At 39.0% G+C, this 14346-nt stretch overlaps 1 protein-coding gene across 1 annotated transcript; it reads right to left on the bottom strand.

Annotated features, from left to right (window-relative positions):
- Positions 1-12615: 12615 nt before the first annotated feature.
- LOC114473701 (nuclear RNA export factor 1-like) lies at positions 12616-13848 on the bottom strand. The gene has a single exon (XM_028463470.1). The coding sequence runs from the start codon at positions 13681-13683 to the stop codon at positions 12616-12618; it is 1068 nt and encodes a 355-aa protein (XP_028319271.1). The 5' UTR covers positions 13684-13848.
- Positions 13849-14346: the final 498 nt, after the last annotated feature.

A 14346-nucleotide genomic window follows, 5' to 3' on the forward strand; every position in this document is an offset into this window, starting at 1 on the left:
CTTCAGAACAGAGGGCCTTTTTCTGCCACCACCTCCACCTTTGCCTCGCCACCGACCTCTGTCGATACGGCCGTCTCCTCTCCGAAATACTCTTCCATAAGGATTGTATCTGTGCTGAGAACTGCTGTCCTGAAAGCTGTCGGTCATGGTCACATCTCCATCAATGTCGTAAAGGCTGGACCGCGGTCCAGGTCCTCCAAATCTAGCGAGGTGGTTCCTCCATTGCCGGTCTCTGCGTGACGACAGTCCTTTGTGGAAACATCGGCCTCTGCGGTTTGAAAAATGCTGGGGTGCAGTTGTGTCATCATGTTCGTTGTAGTGGTGTACACTGTCCGCCATGTTCCTTAGGTCGTGTTGTCTTTCAAAGAAAACTCGGCTCTGTCGGTCAATCCGTGAAAGAGGGACTTCTTTTTTTATCCGTACACAAGGTAAAAAACCCAACAAAAAGACCAGTAAACTCTGCCTCAATGTATCTGAGAGAAAAACACACACAGATGGCTGAGACACGACTATATGCAACTGCTAGTTTAGTACAGAGCAACTCCTGCTTTGGAGATGAAAAAAGATGAAAGCCTGAAAAAAGATGAAAGCCTTTCTCTTACAATTTCAAATAAGTAAAAACTATCATCAACAAACGTGAACAGTTGCCATGGCTGCAAGATGAAAGGAAAAAAGTACCAAACACAATAACTTCAGTGTAGCTTCTTTTAGTCAGGGGTGGAAAGAGTACAAAAAAAAATCTTCTCAAGTAAAAGTATTGTTACTTTGATTACATTTTACTTAAAGTAGAGGTAAAATTACTGGTGTAAAATTCTACTCGAGTAAAAGTAAAACGTAGCTCACTTAAAATGTACTCAGAGTAAACGTTACTCAATTTTGTTTTTGGGGGGGGGGACTCTACGCTCCCATTCAATAAAAAAATAAAAAGACGTGTATAAAGCTCAAAGTAAGTTCTTTTTTAATTAATATTAAAGAACACAATTTCAAAATAACGCCCATGAGAACAAGACATGGTATGGCTAAACTGGATAAATTAAATTAAAAAAATGTCAACGATGTCAATTGGATGAGGTAAGTGCTTGTGTCAATACATCCAATAAATCAACTCTGAAAGCAAGAAATGCGTACAGTAAGTTATATATACAGTATATATAAGTCCATAAAACATTCTAGGTGGAATGAGCCGAAGGAGGAAAAAATGATACTGACGTGCATGCGCCTACAAATACAATTTTATATTAATAATAATAATTGTAATTAAAATCACATGATCATTGCACAAAACTGCTGATCAATTGGCTACAACACCTTTAGATGTTAAAAAAAGAAATGTGCACACAATGCGTGAAGACGCACAGTGGCTTATCTGGCACTGCTGGAGTACGAGGCGCATGGGAGACTAGAGTCGGCACCAGGCAGTATTAAATTGGGGGCATTACACCCCCGACCCCCCCACCCACCAAAGTCTGCTCACTTCTGAGTGGGTGGGTCCACAACCTCCTCAGCAGTAATGGCTATAATGTAAGCAAACTTGCAAAACATCTTAACGACTACATTAGCCTGACAGTCAAGGATACATGAGGTTTGTTTGTCACATCCATACAGTATATACTAGAAAGCTGCCAAGCATCACGCTTTGAGTGTGACAGTTATTGTGTGACCCTTTCTCACACCACACGCCACACTTGACATTTCTCACGCTTATATTTCCTCTATTTTTTATTATTCTAATTGACTGAAAGAGATAACCAATCCCAGTCGTCTTGTCATAGCGGCTGCCTCTACTGTCCCCCTGGCTTCTTACTGCACAGTCTACGCTTACTGCATGCTACTGACTTGAAAACAAACCAATATGGCAACCAAACAACACATCTGCTGAATAATTAGTGTTTGCCTGTCACTGGTGACGTACGAGGATATGATAGGCTGTTTCCACACGCTGGTTCCACCCGTGTGTTAGCTGATTGGATGTTTGTGTGTTTCTGTCGGCTGAACACAGACATGAATACGTACTAAACTGAGACAGCTCCGATTCGATTGAATTACAATTCAAAACAAACAAACAAGCTGAAGTTCTGTCTTACCCAGAAGCTCACACCGTTCCAAACTCTAGACAACACACTCACCATGGATGAAGCACCGGACCAGAGCGGCGAGTTTGCTGTAGCGTTGATTGTCAGTGGCATCAGTAATTTTGCTCAGAAAAACAATCTCCAAAAGTCACATTTGGAACTATTTTGGCTTTAAACAAAGGTAGAGAGGTAAAGAGGCGCTTCCATCAAGCTATAGGAGCCAAAGGAGGGAACACATCTAACCTCATAAAACACCTGCCGTGTCGTCACGTGTATTAGTTCTCATTGGCTAATAATAGTTAAAGGATGTCAAAGTATACACCTACAAAATGCATAAAAATATAGTTTTCACAGTGAATCAGTTCCTGTTTATTGTATTTTATCCTCTATGGTTTATTATGTTGGAGAAGAAACATGATTGTCGAATAGATTTTTTAAAAAGACAGTGGATTTGTTATCCTAAGTTAATCATTTATATAGTTATTCTGTGCCCTCCGTCTGAATTTAGCGCTCTCATTTTGTTGTGATGCAGCAAAGTGAGTGACGTCACGTGAATCAACAAAACAGACCATAGACATATACACATTCTATTGGCTGATCCTAACAACAGCTTTATGGTACGTTCAATAGCACAAATGTCCCGTCCGGGTGCTGGATTTATTTTATTTCAAATGTAACAAAGTACTGTTACTTGAAACAAAATGTACTTGAGTAAAAGTAAAATTACAGACTTTAAAAAGTCCTCAAAAAGTAGAAGTACACAAAAAGCTACTCAATTACAGTAACGAGAGTAAATGTAATTCGTTACTTTCCACCCCTGCTTTTAGCGCTAGTGATTGGGTTGGACAAATTCTCTTACTGAATGGAGTATATAGAAATTAAACAATATTTGTGTATTTTAAAAGCTTAAACTCTGATGAGGAATGGCTGCCGCAGGTAAGAGACTTTACCGATGTTACAAATTATCGTTTCAAATTTATTTTTACTCAGGTTTTAACATGTTGAACATTTAAAAAAAAAAAAAAACTGTTCAATATTATATGGAGATTATACTGTTTTGAACAGTTTGAGAGTATTTCTGTGCCTATGGTGTGTACATATATTACATAAAATAAGGGTGTTTGACTTCAATTTTCACAGAATGAATGAGATACAGCAGGACAATAATAATAATATAAATACCGTATTTTTTGGACTATAAGGCGCACTGGTTTGTTATTATTATTATTATTATTATTATTATTATTATTATTATTATTATTATTATTATTATTATTATTATTATTATTATTATTATTATTATATTTTTATTGTTATTATTACTACACGTTAAGCAAAACAAAATAGTCTGATAACTCAAGCTTTATTCAACTCATTAACAATTACTCTCAACATTGTTCAGGTTTAACACATAAAATACAGAACATTTCTCTCACTTTTTCAGTTCAGTATGTTGAAGCACATTATAGGTACATATCACTCCGCGAGACGCCTGACTACGTTAGCCCTAAAGCACCAAAAATCCATCAAGCAGTGCAACTTCATAGTTTACTGTAGTTTTACAAAAACATTTTGACATATTAATTTCATACATAAGGGGCACCTGATTATAAGGGGCACTGTCAATTTTTGAGAAAATTAAAGGATTTTAAGTGCTCCTTAAAGTCTGGAAAATACAGTAAATAAAAGCATATTTGATAATCTTCTCATCAAAGATACTCAACATGTTCAACATGACACGTGGAACTGGAGGTTGTCCAGGAATTCTAGTATCTAGGGGTCATCCTTGATCCAACACTGTCGTTCAAAAGTCCCAGAAAAATAGTTGCTCCTGTGATTCAATATAATAATTGGAATTGCCATCATATTCGGAACAACCTGAATTTGAATGCAGCAAAAACATATTTTTATTCCATGATAATTTCTCATATTGATAACTGCCTAACTAGGTGGTCACTTGCATGCCCCACAACACTTACAACCATTGAAAACCTCTACAAACGAGCTCTAAAAATGTTTGATAAAAAACCCTTATCCCACCATTACTGTGATGTTCTGAAAAATCACAGACTACTAGACATTAACAACATGATTAAACTTAAAAGAGCAGGTCTAATTTACAAACTCCTGCATTCCCTCGCTCCCCCGCCTTTAAAGGAGCTTATTAAATGTAAAGAACATTCTGAAAGGTCAACACGAGCCACCACGAGAGGGGACATGGTGATACCTCACAGACGTACTACCTTTGGCAAAACTGTACTATCTGTCCAAGGCAGAAACCTGTGGAATAGTCCACCGATAAAACTGAGAAAATACCCAACATTCTGCTTTTTTAAAGCTCAAATGAAAAAAGGGTTATGGTCAAATTAAACCTGTTGTCACTCATAGCAACACTGGGTTGAGTGCATTAGTAGAGGGATATGGGCAAGTTGGAATTTCCGTCTCATTCGGAACAACCTGAATTTGAATGCTGCAAAAAAAATTGCATCAGTGCGCACTGTGTGAATGCACTGATGAATATTTTGCTTGCTTTTAAAATATATTCCCCCAAAATAATCCCCCATTTTAACAAAAAAAACAAACAAAAAAAACCTGTAATTTGATTACACGTTTTTTAATATACTGTAACAGATCATAGTTACATGTTTTTTGTATAATAATTATGCAACACTGTTACTTGTAATCTGTTACTCCCCGAGCCTGCTAATACATAGCGACTGCAAGCAGGTATCGCTTGAACAGGTATCAACTAGTCAGCCTGGACAGAAAGACCGTCTTTACTTTGACATTGCTTTTACCAACTGCTTGAGTCATGAAGTAAAAGCAATGTCAAAACGTAAATGGAAAAGACACAGACAAAACAGAAAAAGCAATGACAAAATGGAAAAAGCAAAAACTACATGGAAAAAGAATATACTACTTTTTCATTATTTATTCTCTTTATATTTAAACATTTTTATTATTGATTCTCTTTTTATTTACAAATTTGTATTATGGATTTGCTTTATATTTCCACATGCATTTCCTTTAAATTTTGGCACTCCTGTGATTCCATAGGATTTAACCACATGGATTCCATTATGAATAAAAGCAGCTACTTCACAAATCCAGCCACAAACAAACTGGATGTGAGCTTCCAGTCCCTTGACACTTTTCATGTGGTCCATTGTGCATGAGCTAGATGGGTAGACGAGGTAGTTCACAATTGTCTCTCCTATGTTGCAACAGGATTACTATTGCAACAACACATCATCAGTAGGGTAAAACTAACCTGTCTCACGACGGTCTATGTCAGGATAAGTCACTTCCTGGAAATAAGGGACATCTTCATTCCATTTGTCAACAGGAACGTTGTAGGGGTCATTCCCGCCGATCAGACCCAGCTTCCCCAGCATCTGGTAGAGTGTCAACATAAGCTGTGGCCTCCCACATATTGAAGTCAAACGATGACGACCTTCGACAATTGTTTAGCACATGGGCTGCTTTCAATAAGTCAAAAAACTTTTTTTCAAGTAAACACACCCACGAAGGTGTATCCGTATAGGGCCGCCATCTTCTAAGATGGCGCTGGGTCAAAATGCCTTGACGTCAGTCGCAAGAGTCTATAGTGACATCTGTGGATATCCAAAAATGCAGCTGTATGTAAGATTACAGTAAATAATTATGCTGTTATATGTCAATAAGCTTTCAGTGCTCAATTGTACCAAGTAACAGAGATTGAACTAGGTTCATTTGAACATTTTTATCAAGAAACAAGTTTTTGCAGCGTGTTTGTGCCAACACGATGCTGCCTTCACGTCCTGTGGGGAAGATGATTCTTTCACTTGTAAACTGGAATTTACGAGTGCATTAAGTGTTTTTGATGCTGGTGGGCACACAGTTCATAAACTAAAAACAAAGTCACTCCACATGAGTCGCCTACTTTTTATGAGGCAGAATATCTTAAAATGCATTTTCTATTACCATCATTGACTCTTATGAAGACTGGCACCCTGTCCAGGGTGTACCCCCGCCTAACGCCCAGTGTAAGCCAGAGATAGGCACCGGCAGACCCACGTGACCCTGAAAAACAGGAACAAGTGGGTCAGAAAATGGATAGATAGATGGACTCTTATCAATGTAACAGTTTGAAAAGTAGAGTTTGTCATTTGATAAGCTTTAAGTGGCAAAGTGGAGTACTATAGTTAACTCAAAATGTTTTATATTTTTCTTTAACACAAAAGTGTAAGTATCAGATTTATATACAGATTTTCACAGTGAAATGATTTTGGCTGTTTTTGTATTATTGCTCTCTTTACTGTCAAGCTTGATTGAGACAAAATTTTGACGAAGCAGCAGAGGGATGATATAAACAACCTGGGTTCTTCCTGGGACCTGCCTCATCTGAGATGAGATGAGATGAGATGAGTTTATTTGTCATTGCACATGTTACAGAGCAACGAAATCACATTTCAGTTTCATCCCGTCCAAGAAAACATGAAAAGACAATCATAAACATGGGAGCACAGGAGCGGGAGAACTGTGGTTCGCCACCAGGGCGGCGCCCCTTATTCAGATGAGAAATGGGATAACAAACGATGGGGAGGAAGAAGAGATAAAAAAAGGCAAAAACCAAACTAGGCCCTTGTAGAGAGGGGCAGAGTTTGGGATCATGAAAAAAAACTCTTCAGCAACATTGCGACAGAAACCCACAAACACAACATTCAATTCAATACAACAGCACGTTAGCACAGGGAATGGGTCTTTAGGATGGGTAGTTTGCAGGTCAGCCACAGTGTGGCGCTGCCCTTATGGCGCACCTCCTACTGACCAACCGCTGGGAGGGAGGAGGGTTGGAGCAAGAAGAGACAGTGACAATATAGGATATGTAGTGATGTAGGGGGAGTGAAAGTGTTCGTTGAGATAAGCCTGTTTACTCAGACTCTGCTGCTGACTCTCACATAGAGATGACCTCGAGAGTTCGTTGGCAGAGCCAGGACCAGGTGTACATGAAAAGTGAGGGAAAGGTCAGAGCGTCTTATCAACATTCCGTCCTTGGAGAGTTTGGAGAGAAGAAAACAGACCACAGGCTGCTCATTCAGGGGGGGGCCGAATGAGAATAGAGAAGGTGTTTTGAGACGGGCTAGCCATAACATGGCTGCCAGCCCTACTGTTCCTGGTCAGTTCGATAAGTAAACCAATAGTGTGGCCATATCCTGTGAGACAAACTATCCTCCTCTTAAAGTTCCACGGTGGAATCCATCTGAGAGAGTTCAGAGAGTTTGGCTCCTTTCTTCGTTAACTGCGGCTTCCAATAGTGCTGCCAACGTAATCCAATTTTTTGCAGGAAAATGCCAGATCCAATCAGCATAAGACCCGATATCATACATTCCAATCTGGTGATGGATGTCTTCCACATCCTCAGGACTTGTGAACTCTCCCATTTCCCGTCCTTCTAATAGAGAAATTTGACCAAAAGCGAAGAAAGACCAGATAATCAATTCCATGTCTAGATTCAGGATTGGGATGCTGATAGAGGCTCCTGTTAGATCTGAACAAAATAAAACAACAATTACTAAACAGCACTACTTCCTGGAACAGCTGCACAGTCTTTTTTTTTCTTTTTCACTCCGCTGTAAGGCAGAGGGAGGCCACTGCCTCCGTTCCCATTGCGTGTTTTTACGTGTTTTTACGTGTTTGCGCATGCGCAGTCAGGTCCCCAAGATGACAACCATTTACGTGCAAAGGCAGTGTAGAGCACTATGCTAAATGCTATACGTAAGTTCACAGTACATGAGTGAATTGATATCACATGACCGCTGCTGCTACGTTCTCTAGCGAGTGGGCGGGATAACACTACAGTCATGATGACAGAGCTAAAGACAATAGAGAAACTTTGTTTTGAGGAAAAACGACAGTTTTTAAAAGATGGGAGACCAACACCTGAGTTACCAGACCTTCAGCAAAAGTAAGGTCAGAACATGATTCATACTTTTCACAGTGAATGGAACAAAAGGAAGGATTGACTTTGTGGATGCTCCTCACTGAGGCTGTTCTGAGTTGTTTTTGTCATTTTCTCCGTGTTTCTGTTTCCAACACAAACAACGACTGCGCTGCCGTGTCATGAGATATATGTTGTTGGGAGAGTATGGAGGCTATATTAAAAATTATTTATGTTTCTTTAATAGTGTTTATGATGTTGATTTTGTTAGATGGCTAAATACTTGTTCATGTGGATCTTATTGGGTTTTTTCTTTCTTAATATGAATTATTTATTTGGTTAAGCGCATTGAGATGACTTTGTTGGAAATTGCTTTATACAAATAAAATTGATTTGAATTGAATTAACACTTGACAGCAGAAACATATGAAATTGTAATTGGTGGTCTCGATTTGCCACGTGCCTCCCCAACCCTAGTGGTCACGGCACGTCACTGCTATAGGGACAGTATTGATGATTTATAAAACCTGAAGTTCACTAACAGGCTGTAAGACGTGATCAACTCAGGACTAAAACAAATGGTCCAAGTATCCGGTTTACGTTGTGCACAGGAATTTATACTATGGATAAAAGGTCAACTTGAAGTTAGTGTCATTGCATGTTTTTGTATGTAATGTATTTAAAGATTGTATAAAGCTGTTTTGCACTGATGTCAGCTGCACAAACAGTGGTTATAAAAGTGTTATTTCTAAGGTAATCATGGCTGCTGTGGCCTGTCGGTACCATAATGGAGACAGAAATGTTTAGTGTTTTGAAATGATTTTCCCATTTGTTAGGCAAACATTTATCATGTTGCGTGGCCAGGAGGGAGCAGCGATAGTGATGAGGACTGCCCCCCAGGTACTAGACAGGAGTGTTGGCTTTCTTCTGCAATTAATAGAGACTTCAGTATTTGATATTAGCTGGTAAGGTCCTTAAAATGTACAGCCTCTCCCTCTGTCCTTGGAGAACTCACCAAGTTTTGGCTTGGGTGGGAATTCTCCTCAGGCAAAATTAGAGTCAGTGTGGTGAGAGGGCCTTACTTTAAATCCCAAACCTGTTTTGGGACTGTCCATGTGCCTTGTCATTTTATGACTTTCAGTGTTTTTTTCGGAAAAAATGGAGAGATGTATTGTGACATACTGAACTGGTTTTAGTCTGGTACAATATTTTACATACATATATAAATGTAACAGCTGCCAAGCCTGACGCTTTGAGAGTGACAGTCACGTAATTTGACGCATTCTCACGCCACACTTGACATTTCACACGCTTATTTCCCCAATCAATACTCTATTACTCTTACGTTGCTTCTGATTTTTTTTTAATAATTGTGTGATGCCTGCCGTGGTTGGTTAGTTTTAGGCTCAAGGAGACATGGATTGGTCTGGGATGGGTTATCTCGGTCAGTCAATCGGAGTTACTTGAGCTACGGCAAGCCACGAGGACCAAAGTTTTTTCAGAAAAAAATGGAGGATTGAATGGGGAAATATAAGCGTGAGAAATGTCAAGTGTGGGGTGTGGTGTGAAAATGCGTCAAATTTGCTGAATGTCACTCTCAAAGCGTGAGGAATGGCAGCTCTGCTATAGAAAGCTGCTAAGAAATCAATACAACATACTACTCTATCTGGTTTTACTTCCTCTACCCATTGTAGACCTATAATAATAGCCATTATTTCTGCAGTATAAACTGACAACTGATCAGATTTCCCAATTTTTATATTTATTTTATTTATTTTATTTATTCAGTTCATTTCCGACATGGTTGCAATCACAGAAATTCACTTTGACATTTTTTTTTTTTTTTTTGTCTTTTTGCATGCCGGAAAGGGCGACGGAAAAAAGCATTTTGCTAATCTAGATCCGTCCCCTGATTTGAACACAGATAATTTTACATCAAACCTCGTTTCTTCCCTGGTCAAAGATTCTTATCTTCTTCATACCATAATTTCATCTTTTCATTTATGTTTTTTTTTTTTCATTTTTATGTGATGAGTTCTCGTCTGCAGTCATTGTTCCTGTTGTTACTCCTCCTCACTGTCCTTTTTCTCCTTATCTCCTCGAGCTTTCTTTTCCAGTCGTTGTTTACGTTCCTCCAACTCTCCAAACGAAAAGTTCTTCTCAATGACCAGTTGATGAGTTCCGTGTCGTCGCTGTGTTTTTCGATGAAGAGTTGACTTGGGACTTGTATGCGTGTAGGAATATCCTCCGTGTTTTCTCCTTTAACCTTGTCAGATTTTCGGATTGTTGTGTCTCTGCGTCAAGGCTATTCCAGAGGTTCATGGCTCTATACACTGTACTATGTTTCCCAACGTTCGATTTGACCCTGTCTAGTCGAAACACGTTTTTTATGTCTGAAGTTGTAGGAATTTTGATTGTATGTGAAACATTTTTGTATTTGATGTGGTAGTTTTTTTAAATGATGCCCTAAATGCGTGTATTTGTGTGTTGTAGGTATTATTTCTTGCAGTTTTAGGTATTTTGCCTTTTCAAATAATTTGTTTGTGTGTGTGTTGTGTGGTGCTTTATGTAAAATTCTTATAGCCTTTTTTTGTAGTTTAAATAATGTTTCAAGATGCGTTTTGTAGTTATTTCCCCATATTTTGGAGCAGTAATTTAAATGCGATGCTATGAGTGAAAAATAGATTGTTTTTAGTGATTTGGTATGTAGGATTTGTTGAAGCTTCCATAGCTTCCATCATCACTCAGGACCTCAAGTGGGAGCTGAACATCAGCCCCCTTATCAAAAAGCTCAGCAGAGGATGTACTTCCTGCGGCAGCTGAAGAAGTTCAGTCTGCCAACAAAGATGATGGTGAACTTCTACAGCTCCATCATCCAGTCCATCCTCTGCTCCTCCATCACCATCTGGTACGCTGCAGCTACGGCCAAGGTCAAGGCCAGACTGCAGCGTATCATCCACTCTGCAGAGAAGGTCATCGGCTGCAATCTGCCCTCCCTCCAGGACCTGTACGCCTCCAGGATTTTGAGGCGTGCAGGAAAGATTGTGGCCGACCCCTCCCACCCCGGTCATAAACTGTTTCAATCTCTCCCTGGAAGAAGGTGTCGGTCCATCAGGACCAGAACCTCCAGACATAAAAACAGCTTCTTTCCCTCTGCCACCATCCACATGAACACACCCCAAGTCACCCACTGAACCCCCCCCCACCTGATCACCACCTCTATGATGATATTATCTGCTGCACTGTATATATATATATATATATATATATATTTATATTTATCCTATTTATCCTTTATTCTCTATCTATCCTTTATTTATCCATCATCCTTTATATTTATCATTATTATTATTTTTGTTGCTGGGTTGTTCTTTGTTTTTTTTTGGTTTTTGGTTTTTTGTTTTGTCCACCAACTACCAAGACAAATTCCTTGTACTGTCCTTAAAACTGTACATGGCCATTAAAACATTTATGATTCTGATTCTGATTCTGAGGATGTAACTGCTTTTGGCAACCTTGTTTTTAACTATTTGTATATGTTTTTTCCAGGTCAGCTTGTCGTCCATCCACACTCCTAGTACCCTATATTCTTTTACTTGTTCTATTATTCCATGTTTAGTTTCAGTCTTATTTCTCCTATTATTTTTTTCTTTCCGAAATTGATGAATTTTGTTTTGCTGACGTTTAGGGCAAGTTTATTTACATCTAACCATGTCTGGATTTTTGATAATTCTTCATTTGTTGAATCTATTAAGGTTTTAATGTCTTTAACTGAGCATAGGATGGTTGTGTCGTCTGTAAACAACGTTAGTTTGAGGCTATTTGAGACTTTGAAAATGTCGTTTATGTATAAAATGAACAGTTTTGGCCCTAAAATTGAACCCTGTGGCACACCATTTACTGATGATATACATATACCTATCCTATCCTCTTCATCTTTGGCTCCATCTGTTTAAATATCTATACAATTGTAAATATTTCCTTTTTATATACTGACCTACCAAATATACCTTTCCTCTTTCTCTTTTTAGTTAAATTAAATTAAAATCTCAACGTATGTAAACATCCAAATGGTATATTACTAATAGGAGTAGGAGAGTTAATAAGTACATTTTCAATATTATATTCTTTTACTTTTTCTTATATTTCCCAACCAAATTCATTGCCTTTAAAATAATGATATTCCCAAAAATCTTCTATTACACTTTTGGCAAGATTAACACTATCACTTCCATGGAACCTACTCCTATATGTTAGCATGCGTTTATCACTTCTAAGGTTTTCCCTCAATAATAATAATAATAATAATAATAATAAATAACAATTAATAATAATAATAATAATAATTATTATTATTATTATTATTATTATTATTATTATTATTATTATTATTATCAATAATAATAATCATAATTATTAGTATTTATTGATTAATCCTTTTTTTCAATAACTGTGGTTTTATTATATATAAAACGATTAACATGAGTCAACTTTGATTTTAATCAACACAAAATTGAAAAGAATTTTTTTTTCTTCAACTTTTTATTTTAGAAAAGCCACGTCTGGGATTTTTCCCTCCGTCTTTAATTGAGTGAAGATCTGTGCTGCTCTGTTGGAGTCCCACTAGTTGTCCTGCAGACACATCAGGGAGAAGGCAGTGAGCATCTCCTGCTGGGGGGTAGTGAGGGTGGGCACTGGGCTGGAGGAAGGGGTCGGGGCAGGTGCCACAAAAGTGCTGCGTATCTGCTCTGTTGTAGCCTTCCTATTGAAGAGTTGGTCATTGACGATGCACAAACCACAGTTCCTTGCTGGAACTGTGATGAAATCAGAGCCAAAGCAGCTGCCCTTGCAAGACGGGATAGTGGTGGGGGTTTCTACATCAAAGCCAATGGGTGGGGGGAGGTCATTTCCATTCAACTTCAGAAGCTGGGGAAACCTCTGGCGCACAGCACTGATGAATGAAGACTGGTCCTTGAAAAGGGCACAAAAAGGGTTTCTGACCAGCCACAGCTCTTCCAGTTTCAGCCCCTTCAACTTGTCCAGCTCACGTTCGCTTTTCAGTTTGTTGTGTGAAAGGTTCAGGGTCTTCAGATGAGGCACTTTGGTTACAAGCTTGCTGAGTTCATCCAGTCTTTGGATGCGGTTGTTACTGAGGTTCAAGCATGTCAACTCAGGAACGTGTTCTTCTATGATCTTTATGATGGCCTCCATGCTTGTTTTTCTGTTTAAAATTACTTTGATTTTTTGGGACACCAAGTCTGGGTCTGTATAAATGTTGTTTAGATCCAAAGCTTGGTGAGAGCCATCAAAACGTTTCGCCATACATTGCTTTAGATGCTCCAATTGTTCAGGCTTCAGAACAGAGCGCCTTTTTCTGCCACCACCTCCACCTTTGCCTCGCTGCCGACCTCTGTCGATACGGCCGTCTCCTCTCCGAAATACTCTTCCATAAGGATTGTATCTGTGCTGAGAACTGCTGTCCTGAAAGCTGTCGGTCATGGTCACATCTCCATCAATGTCGTAAAGGCTGGACCACGGTCCAGGTCCTCCAAATCTAGCGAGGTGGTTCCTCCACTGCCGGTCTCTGCGTGACGACAGTCCTTTGTGGAAGCATCGGCCTCTGCGGTTTGAAAAATGCTGGGGTGCAGTTCTGTCATCATGTTCGTTGTAGTGGTGTACACTGTCCGCCATGTTCCTTAGATCGTGTTGTCTTTCAAAGACAACTCGGCTCTGTCGGTCAATCCGTGAAAGAGGGACTTCTTTTTTTATCCGAACACAAGGTAAAAAACCCAACAAAAAGACCAGTAAACTCTGCCTCAATGTATCTGAGAGAAAAACACACACAGATGGCTGAGACACGACTATATGCAACTGCTAGTTTAGTACAGAGCAACTCCTGCTTTTAAGATGAAAAAAGATGAAAGCCTGAAAAAAGATGAAAGCCTAAAAAAAGATGAAAGCCTTAGTCTTACAATTTCAAATAAGTAAAAACTATCACCAACAAACGTGAACAGTTGCCGTGGCTGCAAGATGAAAGGAAAAAAGCCTGACAGTCAAGGATACATGAGGTTTGTTTGTCACATCCATACAGTATATACTACAAAGCTGCCAAGCATCACGCTTTGAGTGTGACAGTTATTGTGTGACCCTTTCTCACACCACACGCCACACTTGACATTTCTAACGCTTATATTTCCTCTATTTTTTATTATTCTAATTGACTGAAAGAGATAACCAATCCCAGTCGTCTTGTCATAGCGGCTGCCTCTACTTTCCTCCTGGCTTCTTACTGCACAGTCTACGATTACTGCATGCTACTGACTTGAAAACAAACCAATATGGCAACCAAACAAC

The sequence above is a fragment of the Gouania willdenowi genome, chromosome 12 (genome assembly GCF_900634775.1).
Source record: "Gouania willdenowi chromosome 12, fGouWil2.1, whole genome shotgun sequence".
In the NCBI taxonomy this organism is placed as follows: Eukaryota; Metazoa; Chordata; class Actinopteri; order Blenniiformes; family Gobiesocidae; genus Gouania; species Gouania willdenowi.

Coding starts and splice junctions, on each gene's coding strand:
- LOC114473701 (XM_028463470.1), bottom strand. CDS start 13,683: ATGGCGGACAGTGTACACCACTACAACGAACATGATGACAGAACTGCA.